General features: G+C 45.1%; 1 protein-coding gene across 1 annotated transcript; it reads right to left on the bottom strand.

Annotated features, from left to right (window-relative positions):
* Nucleotides 1-16,506: 16,506 nt before the first annotated feature.
* Nucleotides 16,507-20,536, bottom strand: LOC142076603 (E3 ubiquitin-protein ligase RBBP6-like). Its single transcript, XM_075138893.1, has 4 exons — nt 20,491-20,536; nt 18,390-18,478; nt 18,173-18,269; nt 16,507-17,486 (listed from the first exon to the last, which is right to left on the bottom strand). Exons 2-4 carry the CDS (start codon nt 18,425-18,427, stop codon nt 17,352-17,354), a joined length of 270 nt encoding a protein of 89 aa, XP_074994994.1. The 5' UTR covers nt 18,428-18,478; nt 20,491-20,536; the 3' UTR covers nt 16,507-17,351.
* Nucleotides 20,537-23,160: the final 2,624 nt, after the last annotated feature.

Here is a 23,160-nt window from a genome sequence, read left to right on the forward strand (position 1 = left end):
TCGCCAACTGGTAAACCTTGGTCTTTCCTCTATAGCTAGTATGCAAAAAACCCAGATTTGGGGCGTAAGAATACCTGCCATATCCCCCCCAAATGCCAGAAATAGTCAAACACTGAGAATCAGGCTCTTCTGAGACGGGAACAAAGTATGCGTTTACGCTACAATGCGTATCTGTCTTTACTATAAAAGCCATAAAAGCCAACACATATAATAAGGAATCTCTGCACGTCGAGGAAACAGGATCTACAACTTGGGTCTCAGAACAATCAACCCCAAGAACAAACCCAATAGAATAATCTTAAAAGTTACCATGGTTGGAGTTCGAACCCCATGTCCCAGCAGGCCTAAAAATGTAAGTCCACTTTCGGACACATACATTAAAATCTACCCCATGCCAACAAAAATTAACAGCAGCTTTAACAAGAAAGAACGCCTCTGTAAACTAATATCCATAAAAAAAGTTAACACACTGAAACCCCTAACAAAGAATACAATGCTTTATGGATACTTACATAACATCGGTTTTGCCGGTAGCTTTAACTCCTCCAACAGGGATTCTTCTAACAATTACCGATGAGTTCTTAGGAATCAGGGCATTCTCATCTGTGTATTCTGAAAACAACATAAATACAGAGAAAAACATCAGTCAATTCGTAAGAATGCATGCTCATATGTAATTACGTAGCACTTCGCAGAATCCCTTTACAGATACAAAAGCAAAATTTTATATGTAACATCACGCTTTCATCGTCTCAACACACTAACAGTATATTTCAAGAAATCTTGGGGTTTGAGAATCAAACACAAGCAGCAAAATCTTTTTCCTTTTTTTAAAACAGTTTGAATGCCAACAGCAAAATGGACTCAAAGGTCACTAAAGGAGAGTCTGCTAATGCACGAGGTTCTTTCCTGACCTAGCTTAAAGTTGCTTTTGCTTCCGTTAGGCTACAAAACCCATAGATCTTTGGAGAAAAACAAACCACAGCAAAGTCTCACCTGCCTAAACCAGATTCTAAAGTCTGACTAGCTTGCCCTGCAACCAAACAGGCACTTAGCTAAAGCACGAGAACTCTGCGCCATTGCTTTCATAGCTGTTAACTAAAAACCAGTCACCTGTGCTGCCAGTGCTCAAGCCTGACAGAACACAGAAGAGAGCCTGCCGCCTCTGCCTGTTTCTTGGAGCTTAATCCATCAACAACCACACTTCTCAGCTGCTCAGGGCTTTACGTTTAAATGGAAACAGAACTGGCAGTGCTAGAATTTGGATCACAGACATTTTGGGGTTTTTTTGAGCTTGCTTTCACAAGTAGGGCAGAATTGGCTCAAACTCAAGTGGTATCTCCCCTCTTAAGCTAATCATCTAGTTTGAATTAACCAAAGGGACGTGAATTCGTTCGATCCATTCCCTTTTTGCAGAGCAGAGAGGTCCAAACGAAATTACTTAGGAAGACAGCCTTGAAAAGCCTTTCAGGAACAGCGTGTGCCTGAAGCTCTCCATGCTTTGCCTTGGCTTACACCCTGTTAGTCTTCTGAAGAGGAGGAAAGCCTTCTGACCTTTTACATAAGGCCCAAACAAAAAAAAACAACTACCTGAGACACTTGGACTGAGTAAGCTTAAAATGCAAAGATCTCTCCAAGGAGAATGCTTTTTCTATTGTACTTACACAAGCTGGATAGGACTGAATATTTTAAAGCACTATCAGCAGGCATCCCCTGTAATCTGCCTACAGTTTTAAATATTCAAAGCCCTTACCTTTGCAGAGCGAATCAGAACAATGGTCTGAAAACCAAAGATACTGTATACATCGTCAAGCCCTGTCAGGTGGCATCCCTAAGACCCCTAACGTTGTGCTGTTAAGGCTCTTCACAGACACTCTCCTGAAAATAGTTTAAGTATCTGCAGATAAACAGCAAGCTTTAGGTCCAACCACTTTAAAGGCTAGGGCTGAAGTTACAGTTACCGCAGTGTACATACTACTCTCTTTAAGTTTTAGACATGAAACAGGAAGAGGAAAAAAAACACTAGTACACATTTTAAAGAAAAGCCTGTTGTAAGAGTGTCACAGAACCACAGGGGGGGAAAAAAAAAAAAAAGAAATGTAATGTTTAAGGAATGAAAACACTTTACAAGTCTTTTTATTTCTGAAAAGTCACATCCCAAAGTCTTTAATCACATTCAAACTTATCGAGATGGCAGATTACCAAACTGAAATATCCTACTAAGTAATACGAAACCATTATCATCTCTAAGAATCAAGCACCATTTGTTAGATTTAAAAGAATTTATGATGTCTCTAAGAACATTTCTTACGTATATCCACCATAAACGTTCTGCCATAAAACTTCAGTACTGCCCTGATACGGTTAACATGTAGTACAGGAAAAAAAACCACCCTTAGAAACGAATGATGAAATGATGCTCAATAGCATCTGAATGACCATGTCTTTGGTGTGGAAAAGAAGTTATATTAACAAGAAATTCCAAAGTATAATTTAGATACGGAGAACACTCATGCGCAAGACGGCTTTCAAGGGTCTGCACAGATTTTAACTCACAGATACGCTCCTGATCCAAAATGTTGCTAGTGGGCAGTTTGTGCAACAGCCGCAAAACCCATTTTCCAATGCAGTGGAGTAAAACAAGTTGAAGTCAAAATTAAGTCACGAAATTCACCAAATCCAGGTGGTTTCTTTTCTTCAAATTAGCCATCTCTTTTATTTCTATCACTTTCAGCTTTCTCCACCACATTTCAAAGAAATCTGGCAAGTTGGTTATTACAAGATATGCTCCCACATTTCCTTCTCATTTTACCTAGAAGAATTCCAGGAAACCAAAGCTTTTGTAAGCGCCGTATGTCACACATCAACCACGTACTCTTCTACGCCTAGCTCCATGTCTACAACACAGATCTGAAGGTAGTTGTCAGAACAGCAACTACAGAAGAACAGCTCTGTGAGGCCCCCAACACAAGTCACAGCTACCGATGGTGGCCGAATCGCATTATGGCTTCCCACCCCACTTAATGCCCAGCGCCGCTTGCCCTCCCGGTCCCGCCGCATGCTGGCGGCATGGGCCCCAGCCTGACTCACGCTACGTGGGGATGACCCACAAAGAGCAGAGCGCGGCTCCCGCAGGCCACGGCCGACGCAGGGTGGTCTGCGACGCCGCCAGCCGGGCGGTGCCCGAGGCCCCGCGCCCGCCGCCCCCGCGCACCTTCTTTGGTCTGGGCGTTGGTGATCTGCAGGTCGCAGCTGGCCGCCTTCAGCTCCTCGCGGCCCATGATCTGGTGCTTGAGGTCACACCGGGAGATGTGGAGGCCGTTGAAGGTGACCATGTCATGGTTCAGCTTGGAGGCGAACTTGTAGTGGACGCACGACGTGGTTGGGGCCAGGAGGTGCCTGCTCCGTGATGGCGTCTACCGCGGCAGACAGCGTCGCGGCCGCTGTGCCAGGTGAGGGCCCGCGGCGGTTCCTCCTCCACCGAGGAGGCCAGGGCAAGCAGCGCGGGCTGAGCTCGAGCGGGCCGGCGGCGCTCAGAGGCTGCGGCGCTCCGCCATGGCCTTCCTGGCCGACAACCGCACGGGCCGCTGCGAGCGTGTCACTGTGCACACGCAACGGCACACTGCACCCACCCCCCGCGCCTCACGTGACCCAGCGCATTATGACAAAAGGCCCGCGTCACGTGGGCGTGGCGGCCCCGCGCTCTTCATCCTAACACCAAGCGCCCCCGAGGGGAGGGGGGGCCCGTCAGCCCCGGGCCTGTCACCACCCCGGGCCGCTGGTCTCCCTGCTGTCCCCTGGCCTGTCACCACCCGGTGTCCTGCCACCCCCCAGGCCTGTCACTGCCTGGTGTCCCTCCTGTCACCCCCCAGGCCTGTCCCTGCCCAGTGTCCCTCCTGTCACCCCCCTAGGCTGTCACCACCTGATGTCCCTCCTGTCACCCCCCAGGCCTGTCACTGCCCGGTGTCCCTCCTGTCACCCCCCGGGCCCATCACCGCCTGGTGTCCTGTCACCCCCCAGGCTGTCACCACCTGGTGTCCCTCCTGTCACCCCCCAGGCGGTCACCACCTGGTGTCCCCTCCTGTCAGCAGCCAGCCAGGGCAAGACAGCCTGGGGCAGATGCAGCGGGCTTGGCCGTGTGGCGCTCGGCTGCCCGCGGTGCAGGGCCGGCAAAGGGAGGGGACATCTCAGGGTGCTTGAGTGTATCTTGTGGCATTCATGGAAAGTTCAGTCAAAGAAGCCAATGACCATTTATGTTTATGGCCACAGACCAGTCCCCTGCCCCCATTTTTTAACTCCTCCCTCTCTGCCTTTAGCCCATCACTATTTTTTGCTTTCTCTTTCTCTGTCTCTCTCCCTGTCTGTAGTTTCTAATTCCTCCCTGTCTGTCCTATAGCCTGCTGCTATTTTTTCCTTTCTCTCCATCTCTTTCTCCTGCTCCCTCTCCTTCTCTTTTTTCTATCGCCGTGTCCTGCTTCCTGGCCTTATCTTAATGTTAGGGTTAGGGGCTAGGGTTAGGGTTAGGCTTAGGGTATCGTTAGGGTTAGGGTTAGGGTCGGGGTTAGGATTATGGTTCGGGTTTAGGCTTAGGGATAGGCTTAGGGTTTCGTTTTAGGGTTAGGCTTAGGGCTTAGAAGTAAAACTGTCCCAAGCACTTACGCCTCCATCAAGGACCACATGCCCTGAGGCTTGTGATGACTGTTGGATGGCTTTCCCGCCCCCCGATGGAAACACCTCTCAGTTCTCTGTGCTCACACCAGGGAAGGAAAGGCAATACACCCCCATATCTAAAGGCATGGCACTCCAAGCAAAGGTAACGTTTCGTTTCTTTAGATGAACTGCCTGGCCAGTTACAACACCTGCTTATACTGACTTCATCCACCCTTACCCGCAAAACATTGTGACAGGCTGAGTCAGCGTGGAGAGTCAGGTGAACTTTGATGCACACACTGCTACCATAGGACTGGATTTTTAACCTATTTACATTTATCCGTCGCTTTGAAGCTGCCCAAGGGTCAGCATGCCCTTGCTACTGGAGGTTCTTGCTCTGTGCAGGCACTAAGGAAGACATTTCTGGTGACAGATTATTTCTAACGGGTAAAGCACAGCAGAACACACTGTTCATGAGCTGCTGAGAATCGTCCCCCAGGCATAGCAGGAACAACGGCAAAGCTTGTATATTTAAGATGCATTTGAGTTACCTTACCATTAAAATACACCACCACCAGACAGTGCTCTAGACGGAAGGCTGACATCAGTGTACAAGGACAGTCCCTTCTGGACATCTCGCTCCTGGGTAGAAATCCTAGAGACTTCCTTTAAGGACAGAAATCCAAAGAGCTACAATAAGCCTTTTAAATTCAGCACAGCAAACAAAAAGCAAACAAACAAAAAATGACAGGAAACCCCTGAGGCACTGATGAGGAACACAAGCTCTCCCCTTGAGTCCACTACCCCTCACAAGACTTACTCAAAATTACTCAGTTGCTTACTCAAAAGCAATAACCAACAAGCCATGTACCCTTGGGGAAGCCCTTGTCCTTCTGTGCCGCTGGTGGCATCCCACCATTTCTTTGGGAGTCCACACAAATTCAGAAGTACACTTAGTCCTCCGGCAGTCATTACCTATGGACCCGAACTCCTCCCACACCCCAGAAGTGGCTGTCGGTCGTCTGGCAGTCATTCTCCACAAACTGCAAGCCCTCCATACCTAACCACCTACCTAGTGACTCAGTGGAAATGAGCTGGACCACAACAGAAGTGACACTGCCCGGCCCGGTCACACAGATTAGACCACAAACGGTGGTCACAAGACAGAAAATGCAACACAAACCACAAGGACAGCAAAAAAACAAGCAGAAGACACATCACACAAAAACCAAAGACCCCTATCCAAACCCTAAAAATGCAAGCAAGCTACAAAAGGACTTTCCAAAAAAAAGACCACCCAGAACACAACATAAGGCAAAACCAACCTAACCCCAGGAACCCAGCGCTTGCAAACCCAGATCCTGACCATAACAATAACATGCTTTAATCCTAAGTCGCGTAAACTCCCATAACCCTCAAACCCCATAACCCTAGCAGGCTGGAACCCTAGCGCCCCATATCCCTAGCACATTGTAGCCCCAAGATATCAAAACATTGAACACAAACTCCCTGGAGGTCTCTCTCTTCAGGTGGCCCCAGATCTCAGACACCACAACTCTGAAGTGGGGGTGCCCACCGTGCCCAAGTGGAAGATCCACCAGGACAGCACCAGCATCCACCTTCACATCATCCGTCACGCCCTGAAAAAGTGCCCAGGCTGGACACTCCTGGGGAGAAAGGCGGAGGCACTCGGAGACTTTGAACCGGCCAGCCATGGCCACAGGGCTTCAGCTCATCATGTCTGTGTCAGAGCCACCAGGCAGGTGACCCTGTCCCCCCTGCGAAGACCCCTTGGGGTAGCCGTACCCAGCACCAGCTGGCTGGATACGGCCTTTGCTCTATGGGGAGGTGCTCCCTGGGAGCAGGGTCTCTCACGGGGGAACTCACAGCTCACCTGGGCTGCTCTGCGGCCACCGGACGCCTTTGCTGTCAGGGGGCTCTCAGCACCTCTCTGCCAACGGCTGTCACCTCCCTGCAGGACGCTCTCCAGCGCACGGTCCGTCTCCACTGGGTGTCCCTGGGGACAAAGATCGGAAGGGAGGGATGGGGTTTGCTCTGTCCCCGTTCCCAGGGTGCTTCAGGAGAGACCTGCCACCCCCAAATGAGCTGTCTGACGTGGACACCACAGACGAGCTGCAGACGTGGGTCAGCACGGTGGCGGGGAGTGGGCAAGATGTCCTGCGGAGCCCCCGGCGCTGGCGGAAAGCAGAGCTGGAGACAACGGGGAGAAGCCCCAGGCAGCCGGCAGCTGGCGGTGGGGCCTGGCAGGGAGCAGCGCCCGCAGAAATGCCCGGCTCCTGGAGCCTCGGCCCCAGGGCTGCAGCCTCGGCACCTCCTGGGGCTTCGCTGGGAAAAACCAGGCAGGGGTGACCCTGACAGCCCGCACACGTACCTGGCCCCGGGATCTGGCAGCCTGTCCCTGTGCCCATCGCTGCCACGGGATCCAGGAAGCAGCGCCCCAGCCCTGGCGTGGCCCTGAGCCGCCTCTCAGGCCAGGCAGCAGGAAGCCGCGCCCCATGGCATGCTGGGAGCTGTAGGCCCGGGGCACGGGCTGCTGCGTGGCCATGTTGGTTCCCGGGGCATGCCGGGAGCTGTAGGCCCGGGGCACAGGCTGCCGGGCAGCCATGTTGGTTCCCGGGGCATGCCGGGAGCTGTAGGCCTGGGGCACGGGGCTGCTGGGCAGCCATGTTGGTCTTGGGAGGTGCGGGCTCTGCTCCTGCTGCGGCCCAGCTGAGGTGAGGACAGGCACGCAGGTGGAGCTACCGAAGAGGAAGGGAGGAGAGCACAGACGGACAGAGAAAGAAGTGCTTGAACTGTAACATTTGCCTGGCAGTGCAGAGAGCGGGAGCTGCGGTGAGTCCCAGCCCCTCGGGGCCGTGTCACCCCTCTTCTGCATCGCAGTCCCTCCCAGCCCCCCCCTCCCATTTCCCTCTGTGTCATTTTTTTCACTTCCCCATACCTCTCTTCTTCTGTTGCTGTGTTCTGCTCCCCGTCCTCTCTTCTCCAAGTCCCTCTTTCCCTGTCGCTCCACCTGCCCCTGTCTTTTTCTTGCTGCCCCTCCCTCCTGCTCCCTGTCCCTCTTTTTGCCTTCCTCTGTCTCTGCCCTGCAGCACATTGCTGTTGTTTCTTCTCTGTCTCTTTGTCCTGGTCTGCATCCCGCTCTGTTTTTCACAGTCTCTCTGGCCTGTTCCCTGTCCTGCTTTGTCTCTCTCTGCCTGTATGTCCCGCTCCCTGTCCTTGTCTTCCCTTCTCCCTCCTTCTGCTTCTCTCTCTGCCTCCCCCCCCCGCCCTGCTCACTGTCACTGCGGTTTTCCATTCTGTATCCCACTGTCCCTGTCCTTCTTCCTGTTCATCTCTCTTCTGTCTCTCTCTGCTGCTCCCTGACCCATCCCTTCCCTGCTTCCTCCATCTCTCTGCAGGGCTCCTCATCCCTATTTCTCTTGATTTCTCCAGCTCTCTAGCCTTTTCCCCATACCTTTCTTTCTCTCTCAGCTCCTCTATCTTTTCTCTCATCATATTTTTCTCTTTCTAGTCCACTGTCCTTCTCCCCGTCAACTGAAGCTGAGTGACCAGGTGTCCCTGGGCTCTGGTATTTCCTTAGCATTGCCCTAGGGAAGATCTGTGGTTTTAGGGCTAGGGATCATTTAGGAGCTGGTCTCCTTACATAGGCAGCGGAGCTAGGCATAGTTAAAGCAGAGGTTGTTCTCAGCTGGTGCTCTGTGCGTCCTGTTGAAAGAGCAGGCTGTGGGCCTTATTTTGAAGGAAGGTTTCTTGTTCTGCGCTTATTGCTCCTCGGGACGCTGCACAGAAGTGGTGGTGGGGTCTGGAGAGACAGATGGGACCTGCTGTGATTCCTAGTAAATGTGAACTTGAACGAGACCAGACTGACTGCATATGGTTTTCTTCTCAGCTCCAACTCCAACCTACGTGCTCGGCGCTAATGAAAAAAGAGACCCTGAGCTGCAAATGAGCAGACAACATCACTCACTTAGGTCACCGTGCAGTTGGTCTGTGATAAGGGATGTGTACTTCCATGACGGTGCTTTCGTGAACGTTCTCTGGTCTTGCCGCTTCAAAGCCCTCCCTTTTTCCAGAAATTTTAAGATGGCATTTCTTATTCTGGGGTTCAGGCTGGAGTTGGACTTAATGTTGAACAGCTGATATCATGGGCTCCGTAAAATGTGAGAGAGAACCCTGCTTTGTTGTTGTTGTTGTTGTTTTCTAACACGCCCTAAACTTTGCTAAGCAAAGGGAGGAGTGGTTGCAAGAGTCTGTTCTTTGAGAGTGACGTATTCCTGTAGCGTGCCTGTCTTTGTATGGTGAAGGTTTCCTACCTGCAGTATGATTTTGCTGAGCTGTGAGGCTGTATTGGCGTAGCAAAGGTAAGAAGTGGCGTCTTTAAAGGTCACGAAACTGTAGCAAAACTAGCGGGGGAAGCTAGTTCCTTCCCTGACAAAACTAGTAGCAAGTAAAAGCATTTGCAATTGGCTTTTTTATGCAATGTTCACACAGAGCTTTTGGTATTGATTGATTTTTGGGAAGCAAGACAGCAGTGAGGAAAGAAAACTGGGGCTTCTTCACCGTAGGCGGGGTTCAAGCCTTTGCGCTAGAACAGGTCTTCACTAGAGTTTACAAAAAGAGAAGATGAGCTGTCTGTAAGGAAAGTTTCAGTAGAAGTAAGGCTAGATTTGCAGAATTTGGTTCTCCGTATCTGTTGCAAATAAGAGATGACTTGGCAGTGTTTACATCTGAAGTGCATGCCGGTGTGTTAATGCAGGCCGTCGAGGTCTTTTCAGGGGTACTTCTGGACTGCAGGTTGCGTGCGTGGGGGGCACCATGTCCCAGGATGAGCCAGTTTTAGCTCAGAGGATGTGACAGAATGGCAACCATCTTTGTGGTGGACCCCTGTCATGGTTTAACCCCAGTCGGCAACTAAGCACCACACAGCTGCTCACTCGCCCTCCCCCCAGCAATGGGATGGGGGAGAGAATCAGAAGAGCAAAAGCAAGAAAACTCACGGGTAGAGATAAGAAGAGTTTAATACTTGAAATAAAATAATAATAGCAATAATAGTAATACTAGTAACAGTAATAATAGTAACACCAATAATACCATAATATTACCAATAATAACACCAATAATAACAATAATAACAATAACAATAATAATAATAACAAAAACAATAATAACACCAATAATAATAATAATAGTAATAATGACAATAATAACACCAATAAGAATAATAATAATATTAATAATAAATAATAATAATTCGTAATTAAAACGAGAGAGAGAAAGAGAGGGAGAGAGGATCAAGAATAAGAACCCCAATCCTAACACTAACACCAAACCCTCACCCTAACTCGAACCCCTAACGCTACCCATAAACCCTATGCATAACACTAAGACCTCACCCTTACCCTAAGCCTAACAGCGAAACCTAACCCTAAACCTGAACCGCAACCCTAACCCGAACCCTAACCCAAATGCTAACCCTAACCGTAAACCTAACCCTAACTCTAACCCTAACCCTATCCCTAACCCTAAACCCGAACCATCCTAAACCCAACCGTAAAACTAATGCTAACCCTAAGCCTAACCCTAACCCTAACCCTAAACATAACCCTAACCTTAACCCTAAACCTAACCCCTAACCATAACCCTAACCTTAACGCCTAACCCTAACGTTAACCCCTAACCCTAATGCTAACCCTAACCCCGAACTCTAGCCCTAATCCTGAACCCTAACCCTAACCCTGAACCCCAACCTAACCCTAACCCCTAAACCTAACCCTAATGCTACCCGTAAACCCTACGCATAACACTACGACCTCACCCTAATACTAACCCTAACCCTTAACTCCAGTCCTAAGCCTAACTCTAACCTTAACCCTAACCCTAACACTTAACCCTAAATTGAACACTTAACCCTAACCCTAACCCTAACCTAACCTTAAGCCTAACCTGAATCATAAAGCTCTAACCCTAATGTTAACCCTAATCCCGAACCCTAACCCTAATCCCAAACCCTAACCCTAACCCTGAACCCCAACCCTAACCTTAACGTAATGACCCTAACCCTAACTCTAACCCTAACCCTAATGCTACCCGTAAACCCTAACTGTAACACTAAGACCTCACCCTTATACTAACGCTAACCCCAATACCGAACCCTATCTCTAACCCTGACCCAATCTTAAACCCTAACCCTAACCTTAACGCTAACACTAACCCTAAACCTAACCCTAACGCTACCTGTAAACCCTAAGCGTAACATTAAGACCTCACCCTAACCCTAACACTGAATCCTAACTCTAACCCTTAACTCTAATCCTAACCCTAACTCTAACCTTAACCCTAACCCTACCCCTAAACCTAACACTTAAACCTAACCCTAAGCCTAACACTTAACCCTAAACCGAACACTTAACCCTAACCGTAACCTAACCTTAAGCCTAACCTGAATCATAAAGCTAACCCTAGCCCTAACCCTAACCCTAAGGCGAAACCTCACCCTAAAACAAAATCCTAACGCTAACCCTAACCCCAAACCGTAACCCTAACCCTAACATCAAACCGTAACACTAACACTTTGGCATAACCCTAACGTTAAACCTAAACGGAACCATAAAACTAACCCTCACATAACACCGAACCCCTAATTCTAACCGTAACCCTAATGCTAACTCAACCTCAAACCGTAATCTTAAGACATCACCACAACCCTACCCCTACCCCTACCCCTAACCCTACCCCTACCCCTACTCCTAACCCTTATACTAAACCCTAACCCTATCCCCTAACCCAAACCCTAACCCTAACGCTAAGCCTATCCCTAACTGTAACCCTACGCCCTAACCCTAACGCTAACCCTAACCCTAAAACGAAACCATAACCCTATCCCTAACACTAAACCTGAACCATAATCCTAACCCCAACGATAACCCTAGGCCTAACCCTAACCCCAACCATAACCCTAACCTTAACCCCAACCATAACCCTAACCTTAACCCCTAATCCTAATTTCAAGCCCTAACCCTGATGCTAATCCTAACCCCGATGCTAATCCTAACCCCGACCCCTAACCGTAATCCCGAACCCTAACCCTAACCCTGAACTCCAACCTGAACCCTAATGACCCTAACCCTAACTCTAACCCTAACCCTAATGCTACCGCAAACCTAATACCGTAACCATAACACCTCACCCTAAACCTAATGCGAAACCTAATCCTAAAATTAAACCGCAACTCTAAACCTAAACCCTAACCCTAAAAATTAATGCTACCCCTAACCCAAACTGAAATCCTAACCCATAAGCGTAAACCCAATGTAACCCCTAACCATAACACTAAGCCCTAACCCTAACGCTATCACAAACCTAATACCATAACCGTGAGACCTCACCCTAACCCTAATGCGAAACCTAACCCTAAAACTAAACTGCAACCCTAACCCTAAACCTAATCCTAATACTTAATGCTAACCCTAACCCAAACTGAAATCCTAACCCATAAGCATAAACCCAACCATAACCCCTAACCATAACACTAATCCCTAACCCTAACCCTAACCCTAACCCTAACCCCAAACCCTAATCCGTATCCCAAACTCTAACCCTAACCCTGAAGCCCAGCCCTAACTCTAACCTTAACCCTAACCCTAACCCTAATGATAAGCCCTAACCCTAATGCTAACCCTAACGCCAAACCCTAACCCGTATCCCAAACTCTAACCCTAACCCTGAACCCCAGCCCTAACTCTAACCTTAAACCTAACACTAACCTTTACCCTAACCCTAACCTTAAAACTAAACCCTAACCCTAAACCCTAACCCAAACGCTAACCCTAACCCTAAACCTAACCATAACCCTAAGCCCTAACCCTAACCCTAACCCTAAAATGAATCCCTAACCTGATCCCTAACCCTAAACCCAAACCATAATCCTAACCCCAACCCTCTCCCTAACCCTAACGATAACCCTAAGCCTAACCCTAAACCTAACCCTAACCCTAAACCTAACCCCAACCCCTAACCATAACCCTAATGATAAGCCCTAACCCTAATTCTAACCCTAACCCTAACCCATATCCCGAACTCTAACCCTAACCCTGAACCCCAGCCCGAACCCCAGCCCTAACTCTAACCCTAAACCCTAACCCTAAACCCTAACCCAAACCCTAACCCTAACCCTAAAACTAACCCTAACCCTAACCGTAACCCCAAGCCCTAACCCTAACCCTAAACCTAACCCTAAAATGAAACCCTAACCCGATCCCTAACCCTAAACCCAAACCATAATCCTAACCCCAACCCTATCCCTAACCCTAACGATAACCCTAAGCCTAACCCTAAACCTAACCCTAACCCTAACCTTAAACCTAACCCCTGCCCCTAACCATAACCCTAATGATAAGCCCTAACCCTAATGTTAACCCTAACCCTAAACCTAACCCTCACCGTAACACTGAGCCCTAACCCTAACCCTAACCCTAAACTTAATCACAAACACTATAACTGATGTAAATGAGCAATATCAGGGCAGCAAGTCAGGTTCTTTAAATCCTTGCTTTCTCTCTTCCCTTCTCTCTTCTTGCTTTCTCTCTTCCGTTCGAGGAGATTTCCGTTCGAGGAAGCTTTAGCTAGTTTTATTATATTGTCTGTCTTAGGAGGAACAGCCACTTCTACTTTCCGCTTTGTCTTGTCAATTTTTGCTTTTGGCTTATCCTTCTCTTTTTTCTCCTTTTCAGACATCGGTTTGAAAGCAATAGAATCTGCTTCCATAGGCTCATCTCTCACAGGGGTGGCATCATCTCTGCTTGGGCCATGAACAGGGAGTCCATTTTAACGTCTTCTGCTGGAACTGGCTCTCTTGGTTTTCTCGCACCTGCTAACAACTCAGTATTGGGAAATCCTTCATCCTCATCCCTTTTTCTTCTCTTTTTATGCTTATTTCCTTGGCCATCTCCTAGTGGATTTTTCACCTCCTTCTCTTTTGATTTGGTAGGATCCTTGATGCCATGGCTCTCTCTTTCAGAAGGTTTTTCAGAGTAATTTCCAGCTATATTGTGATTTTGGTGGCTCTGCCAAGCAGGATAATCCTCCCTACGTCCCCGAGCATATGGTGAATTCTCTTGTCTGGTCCCAGGTGGACCAAACCTACCTGGAGAAAAGTTCTCTCTGTTTACTGGAGGGTGAGGTTGAGCGCCAACAGCATAGCCCTTGTAAAACTTTCCATGCCATTCTCTGTAGTTCCTTTCCCATTCCCTGTACCTTGCCTTTTCAAATGGATCTCTAAAGTCAAGAGATCTGCCATAGTAAGCTTTCAGATCATATGGTGGAACTCCTCTGTATCTGTTAAAATACTCCCTTCCTCCTTCCCCTTGAGGTATAGTCTGTTTAGTGGGAGACTGGCCTCTAAATACTGGAGACCTTGACCGTGAATGGCATCTTCTGTATGGGGGTGACCTTGACCCTGAACGCTGATAACCGTGTGACCTTGACCTAGAACGATAGTTACGCCTCTTCCCTTTGCCTCTTCTTGGATACGGCAGCAATCGCGAGTAGGAACGAGAATGGGAAGGACTAAATGAGCGAGAGTAGGAGCGAGTGCGGGAAGAACCTGATCTTGATGTGGAGCAGGTAGACGAACTTGTAGAGTAAGGTGAAGCACTATAAGGAGACTTGGACCTGGAAAAAACCACAACACACAGAAAAAGAAATGAAGTTAATTCAAAACAGTCATTCTCCCCAATTTTTTTCCTCCCAAATTTGGTTTGGGTTTTTTCTCCTCTCCATACGCTTATGTCAAAGCTTCTTTCAGCTGCTGACATAATGCTACTGCAAATTGAGGAATTTGATAACATTTTTCAATTCCATTTGTCTTGTTTTAGTTATGCATGCTTACTATCTGCAACAAAAAATTCTATTGGAAAAAACACTGTCATTTTTCCTTATGTCAGATGCACTTTAGTGTAACTGCAGTCCGATATGCTGTTGAAATACAAACGTGAAAAACAAGGCAACTCCATTGAGCCAAATACTTCCTCCTCTTTAAGTCTCCGCTGTTCTCTGTAAAACTCCTCCCTAGATAAGGGAGGCCAATGGCATCCTGCCAACTTAAGCATTTTTCTCCCTGCTTTCTGTTCATTAGAGACTACGCTCATTTCCTGATCCTCATACTTGCCTTCCACATCCTCACCCCCAACAGTTCATTCAGTCTTCTCTCCTTATACTCAGCTTTGCACCTGTGGATGGAGGCTGCCCACACTTGAAAGAGACTCCCATCTCCCGTGGGCCAAGTGCCCACTGCTCCTCTGCCACTCCTTGATACACTTAATACATCACACTTCTGATCTTCCAAGTACTGCACAGATATTAACTAATCTTCTCTGGAACTTCTTTTAACTTCTTCCACATACGCTTCCTATGTTGTTGCCTCATCATGAGGTATTTGGCCTGGTCCTGTCCCTGAATTGTTGTTTTCTTGCTGACTGAATTGGAGATATCAGACAACCTGTGGGATGGATCCTGGTTTTTCTTTTGATTTACCTTTAAGATTTTATAAACACAATGCACTCTTACAATCTGTCTATAACAAACATATAGCGAAAGGAAGGACTAGCTTGACGCTGCAGTAATAGGTAAAACAGACTCCTCTCTCTCCAACTGAGAGAAAGCGTCTTGGCTATGTGAGATGACTAAATTGAAGAAATTCAAAATTGTCATAAAAGAACAGTGTTGACTTTTCCAACCATTTGCTCATGCAGTATCAACTAAGTTGTTAAAAAAAGAATGTTGGAGGCTGATTCCTATTGGGAAATCAATTTCTTCAGCCCTATTCAGCCAGTAATGGAAAAGGTGGCTTTCCATCTGATCCTTTAATTATCTTTAATTTTTATAGGCAATTATGGTTTCCTCAAAAAGCGTTCATTTCTCAGAGTCCTGTTTTCAGTCATGTACCGGAGTTTTATTTTAAATAACCTTAGTGGAAGCACAGATGCCCTTTGTAAAAGCCAATTCAAATGAAGCCATTTAAAAATTAATTACCACTTGGATTCTCCACAACTATCTGTGCATACTTGCTTCATTATAAATCAGCTGTTGTATAAGTTATGCGTTATACAGCCTCTTTTAACAGGTGACAAGGAGTCATCTATTGAATTTCTGTAGAATACTTACACTTCCCAGCCTGGTCTGCCACCTGCTGAGCGAACTGGACTGGCTCTCATTGGATGACCTTTTGGAGTGGGGAGAGGAAAAAGAAAGAAATCCCATTCAGTTCCTCTGAAGGTAATTTTTTTAAAGAAATTCTGAAGTTACAGTTACTTACCAGTGTCGTGGTTTAACCTGGCAGGCAGCCAAATACCATGCAGCCGCTCACTCACTCCCCCCGCCCCCCAGTGGGACGGGGAGAGAATCGGAAGGGTAAGAGTGAGAAACACTCGTGGGTTGAGATAAAGACAGTTTAATAGAACAGAAAAGGGAGAATAATGATAATAAATAATGATAGAATATACAAAATGAGTGATGCACAATGCAATTGCTCACCACCCGCGCTGACCGATAACCAAGTAGCGATCGGTACTTCCTGGATCACGCCTACCGTTCATATACTGAGCATGACGTCACATGGCATGGAATACCCCATTGGCCAGCTGGGCTGGCTGTCCTGATTATGTTCCCTCCCATCTTGTGTACCTAGCTCAGTCAGTAGGCACGGGAACTGTCCTTGGACTAGGAGGGCACTTAGCAACAACTGAAAACATCAGTGTGTTATCACCATTCTCCTCATACTAAATCCAAAACACAGCACTAGGAAGAAATTTTACCCTATCCCTGCCGAAACTAGGACACCAGTTGTGGGTATTGCTTGTCCTTGGGGGCCCAGAAGACTTGGTAATGCTGGTTGTCTTTGTACGGGAACCTGATAGACATCTCAAAAAACCATTAGTAGGCTTGAGTTCTGAAGGTTTTAACCAACTCTCCCGTGGAGAAGAATGTGGATTAAATGCCTAACTATCCGTTTGTTGCAGACCACAGTAAGTCACCAGAGTTGGCTATATCATTTTCTATGAGAGAAATGAATCCCACCTCTCCTTTGCCAGAGGGTAAATGTAAATTGCAGGCTCAGGGTAAAGTTCGTCTCCGAGTAACTACATTTTATAAATGGAAGAAGTCTATTTCCTACAAAACGAGATCCATGACAGAAACACAGAAGTGCTACCAAGTGCATTTTAAAACAGCCACTCCTGTCAGCACACAGCAGTATTTTCTTAGTTTATAGCAACAGGAAAACTTCAGTCTGTTTCACACATGGGATTTGATAAAAGTCAGAGGGGGCGGAAATCTCAGTCCAACAGCTACTTGTTAAATTTTGCAAGAAGCCTTTGAAACATAAACCAAAAGCAAAACGAGCTTTCAGAGAGAACGACTCCACTGCAAACACTACTGAAATGTTTTGCAGAAATACAGATTCTTAGCATACCACACGTTTAACCAACTTCCAGGGGCACGAACAGCAGGACCACCCTATTTTAATATTCAAAAGTATCCCAGATTCTATGGTTAAGCACAATGACAGTGCTTCCTGCCCCGTAATTACAGATGCTGGCCAACTTGGTTGCATAGCCACTCAGACATGCACGCATGGTTTCTCTCGCTCACTTTTTGGCCAGTCCAATTAATTCCATACTTACGCATTAATAGTTGGTATTGCGTATTTTCCAGTGTTTGTCAGCATAGCACCCTTTGTATTGGGGTCTTTCACCTCCATCATGAAACTCCTTGGAATTCCTGTGCTCTTTAATTCTGGGAACAGGCTCAACATTTTTGTCCTGTTAAGAAAAGAAATGCAGACATATCTCCTTTTAAGACCCACACTTAAAATGACATTTCAATGATTATTTTAAGCAGCAAAAGCCTTTAATCCTCTCCTTTTACCCAGCATAAGGGTTGCTCGACTAAAATACTTATTTTCCTAAATGAATATAGCCAGGATGTTCCAAAGGCTTGAGCAGTGTTTTGAACTCATTCCGTTCTTTGGCTTAAGTTCAGGTTCTTTAAGGGTGAAATATCCCTTAGCTCACCATCCCCTCAGAAAAGAGATACAAACCCGCTCCTCCTCCAAAGCGCAATTCAGAGCACAAATATTCAATAGATGGGGTCAACAGAAACATCTTGGTTTTACATGAAATACTAAAAACTGTGAACTGTCATTAAACAGAGTTAAAACCAGAAACATTTCCAGTAATATTGAAATATATAAAAATATGCATGAAAGTTCACAGAGCAAGATCTGTGGACATACTTAATGTCTATGACCTAGAAAAAAGAAAAGTTTACATTTATAATGCCAGGTTTCCCTTGGATTTTGAAGGGCTTTGCAACATTGCCCTATGAACCTCTGTCTTTCACCCCAAGAGAAACAATTCTTAATATGAGTATTCATGGATTTGTTACGTAACTGCCAAGGTAAAAAAATGAAAAGCTAAGGAACACCAGAAGTCCCCCACAGTCTTACCCCATTTGTTGGGCAGTTCTTTATACAGTCGCCAGGTTTTCCGCAACGAGAGCAAGCAGATGATGGTGGAGGTGGACCCCAGGGTTTCTTCATGTAACTAAAAGGGTTTGCGGCAAAGAAGAAAAAGGTATGCACGTGTCTCTCTCGTTAAAACAAACTTCTCTACAATTTTTCCATAATCTTCAAAGAACAGATTTGACATTATCATTTGACTTACTTGATTGGATCATATTCCTGGCAAGACTGTAGCATCATAGCTTTTATTTTATCTTCTTCGGAAGCATTGGCTTCAGCCAGATTGGCACTCTGTTTAACAGGTAATTATTTGACACATACATTAGAAACACATTTAAGCCCACACTGCCAAAGAGAACACCACTCACCCAACCCTGTAAAGAGCAGCACAACGCCAGCTGAGGTTGCATGAAAACAGCTGCTCATATGAAACAGAGTTGTCCAAAAGATGTTCTGGGGAGTCCTTACGTCATCACAGGATGTTTATGTGCCTGTTAACCTACTTGAAAAGAGCATTCCTGGCCACTCAAAACCTTAGGCTCTTCATGTTCCCCCCCACTAACTTCTTCATAGGAAGCAAGTTAACTACAATAAGCAAAACCTGCAGTTTTTTTCCAGTTGACCGTGTCCTTTTAACATACAAATTGTAATATAAATGTTATGCAGAACTGGATCTTCAAATTATTGAAGCCAGCTGATTTTTTTAAAGTAGTATTTGTTCAAATGTTTTTATTACACACTAGTACAGATACAAGCAGGGTCTAAGGGAGTGACTGTAAATGATTTGGACCCTCAAGCACCTATCATTCAGATCAACCACTCATGGTTTTGGTTTTAGATGCATTCATTCACAAAAGCAACCAACTTGTTTCAGCATTTTGTTAAAGGGCTGTTTCATATACACAGCTTTTTCTCAACTGTAACATAATCCAGATGGACATCTATGAAGTCATTTCCATTAACATTTACAGAAGATTTTACAGATACTTGACTAATTTGTTTGAACCCAAGCCGTTTACAAAACACATCCAAAACCCACAAGACATTACTAGGAATAGACCAAAATTCAAGATGGCATTTAATGCATAATAAAACAGAAAACTTTTTACAACACATTGCCTCCATGCTAAGCCAGTCTGCACTGAGGAGGTTAGAGTAAGGAACCGTTTGGAGCTGCTTTATCCTATGTTCCTCTATTTTTCTGAAATACTTACATTTTCTCAAAAGCTTAAATGTGTACACCACTTGGACAGTTTTTCACATTTTAGAGTAAAACTTCACCTGAGTTTACAGAACCAAGGACATGTTTAGGGACAGCGCTAACAGAGACCAATTTCTCCTGGTGGCTACCTTCCAAACTATTTTTTTTTTCTTACCAAATGTCCACAATTTAATTTCTGCAGTGAGAGAGGGAAGAAGTTACCAGTGGGAAGAGATTTTTCTTTCTGGGAAAGGAACTCCAGCCTTTATTTTCAGAAGGAAGGACTAGCTCCTCTGCATTAGGCCCTGCCTTCTCTAATCTTTGTAACTTTAAAGACTAGTAATTTAATAGGCTAGCACTACGCCTTTTCACAAAGTGCAATCCCTAGTGCTTTCCCAGACAAAGTTACATGTTGTTGAGCAAAAAATGCAAGCAGTTCCATAGCAAAACATGGCATTACAACAGTTTCAGAAGGTCACATTTGCTAATATGCCACACATACGCATCAGTATTTTCCTGTAAACAATTAGGTGCATTTGCACAATTTACACAGTCTGCGATCAAACAAATTAGATTGTGTTGTCCACTGTATATATACTACAGTGTATGAAATTGTGCAGCATTCAAAGCATGGATCTATAACTGTAGCGCCTAGAAATTCAAAAATAGCCATGCAGTTGTCCGTGTTCCAGAAACGCTTCTATTTTGGCTCTTGCAAACCCCCCTGAAATGTCCGTCACTTACAGCCAATTAAATTCTTCTGTGAAAATTGTGTTAGTTTCCAATGCAAAATGAACGAAAAGTATGAAAAACGGTAAACAGCTGCTGAAGTGCTTCTTCTTTGTGTCTTGAAGATGAGTAATACTGCAACATTACGTTGCGGCTGATAAGGTCCTCCCCCTTCTATCTTCCCAAACTGGCAACTACTCTTTACCAGGATAGTATCAAAATATACACACATTTTAAAGTTAAAAGAAATACTTTAAATTATTAAAAATTAAATTAAAGGTTTGTTCACATGACAACAGTTCTCCAGCTATAGATCACAGTATAAGATTTAAAAATACAAAGCAAACACTTTTTTTTAGGAATATATATGTACCTTAGTCAGCTGGGCCAGAGAAATAGATGCAGAAGAGTCATCAATCTGTTCACAAAAAATTAAACTCACATTCAAGTTCTACAATCAAAAACAGAGCAATAGTTAACCTCTACTGTAGTCTGACAGTCTGCACTATATCCTCCGAGTGTCACTGAAAGAGCCATTTCCAACCTAGTGTAGTTGGTATTTGTTCAAAACAAAGTCCAAACCTGTGACAGCTTAAGAGTGCCTATGTGGTTAAGGAGAAGAAGCTAAACTAACCAAACCCGCTGGAGATCAACTTATTGCTCCAGAATATCTCAGAGAGGGACCCTTGTCAAATGCTCACAGCTGCTTAAAAGTCGAAGGGGTAAGGAAGCTATCAATTTTCAGCTAAAAAGGATTTTTAAAAAATATTTATTTGAAAAGGAAGCATCACTACAGGAAACTTCTTTTCAGTGTGGTTTGTAAACTAATCAGCCAAGTATTTCCTTGTGTTACTTATTTCTGTTTTAGCAGCAGAACGACAGTGTCTTCAAACCTGAAGAAAAACGCTGCCCCTTTTCCAAATGTAAATTCAAAGTGGCAGTATCCTAAAGAAAAGCTTAGCCTTTGGGAAATTAAAGCAGCATCCAGCCCTGAAGTCACCCAGATCCAAAAACGTACTGCAGGCGGAGGTTAAGAAAAATGACAGGGATTTTACCCTTTACAAATGCACCAGGCTCTAACCTTGTGCCAAAATTTGTACACTGGGTTTTACGTATTTTCATTTGCAGACAAACTATTAAACTGAACTGCTTCATCTGATAAAGCGGAAAGGTCAAATGTAGAACTTTAGAATACCACTTTGTGTAGCAACGATATTTAAATTCACAGCAATCTATTAAAGACAGTTATGCACTCAGTTATGCACTCAAACAATATCGCTTCAATTATACAGTTTCAGGAACAAATACCCAAGTCTTTAAGGACATGAAAAGGAAGCATTTAGCTGCACAGAACTGTCCTCAAAACGTGTGGGACATGTTGGTTTTGGTATTTGTTTGAACCCCCAAGTCAAAAGTAAGAAACAGTACCATGTTTAACAATAATGGTTTCTCAGTGGTTTTTGATAACATTTTCAAAAACCATGTTCAGTTGTGCAAACCTTGAACCTACGTGATCTAAAAACGATTGTACATTATCTGTACAACACAAAGTCGTTCAGGAAATAGTCTAGCATATCCAGTATGAAATACAATGCATTACTAGGCACAAACACCAATATTCACATTAGATAGAACTGTGCAAATGATGGCATTACTCCGTTTCTACTATGCTGAATCAAATACATTGTATTTACAACATATACTATGTTTTACTGGAAAAGCTATTAAGTTAATGTTTGGAAAATTAATCCAAGGCTACCTTAAGTGCAGCGTGCAGCAAAAAGTGTGAGACTGTGTTTTTATATACTGCTTTTGATGTTCCACTTACTGGCTCAGTTTGACTTCTAGAAGAAATAAAGGTGATCAGAACTTCAAATACAGCACTTGTACCAAAAACATAAAGCACTGAAAACAGATTATAAAACCTGAACATCAAAACTTTATGTTCTGATAGTCGAGTGAATCTGGAAATTTACTCATATACATAAACCATTGTCTCTTGGTACATTCAGTGCAACTAAAAAAACCCCCCAGAATCCCATTTCTGCTTTGTCACAAATTTCTCTAAGGCTTACGGATATAGAACACGACCGTGCAAGGGGAAGTCCTCAGATAGTTTGTCTCTGCTACATAAGTATCAAAACCAGGAAGTCTGTACTACAGTTTTGTGTTCATAAATAATCAACCATCAAAATACGAAGGTAACTTTAGCCAATCTGTGTATCGCTAGTATTACAAATAGGTACCAGATGGAGTCCTTTAGTTTCTAAGAAAGAACAGTGATAGTCTAGACACTTCCAAGTGCACCTTTACTTAAGTGAAAAAAATCAGTCATCTGACAAATAACAACAATGTCAGCAGCATCGTCTTTAGAACAGTGTTTCTCTGTGGAAGCCCAAGCACTGTGTTCAGATATCTTAGCCATGAAAGTGCCAAACCACTAAATGTGTTACATATGCTATATGGACTAAAAACAGTAGTAGAAATGTCACCTGAAAGCAGGTCCTAGGCCTTTGTGCGATTTAGGAGACCTGTGACAAAAAAAAAAGGTCTTGGTTGCCAGAATTTGCTTCAAGATAATCTTGAAAATGCTACGATATTTTAGGAAATATTTATTAAATTTGAAAACTTGCTGAGATTCCACATACTCATTGATCTGTATCTGCACGCTACTCATCATGAATCAGCCATGCAACCATTGATGTCGTTAACAAACAATTCACACATCATCCAAAGTGTCCCATGAGCAGAGGCAATTCAAAGGCTGCTGTGCAACTGGTGTACAAATAGAAAGGCGCACGCTCCCTGCCACTGCTAGAACACCACCAGGCTCGCAACGACAGCCACGTACCTCCTGAAGTTGAGGAAGGACAAGGACATCCTTTAGATTACCACAGCATGGATTCTTCATACATTTACCTTCAAGAGCGTACTAAAAGGAGAGTAACGCATTTTTGAAGGCCTCTCCACCATTACAGCATACATTCATCATTCCCAAACATCCACCACTCTACCAGTTGTTTCTGCAATGTTCACAGCTGAA

Source organism: Calonectris borealis, unplaced genomic scaffold, assembly GCF_964195595.1.
Source record: "Calonectris borealis unplaced genomic scaffold, bCalBor7.hap1.2 HAP1_SCAFFOLD_73, whole genome shotgun sequence".
In the NCBI taxonomy this organism is placed as follows: Eukaryota; Metazoa; Chordata; class Aves; order Procellariiformes; family Procellariidae; genus Calonectris; species Calonectris borealis.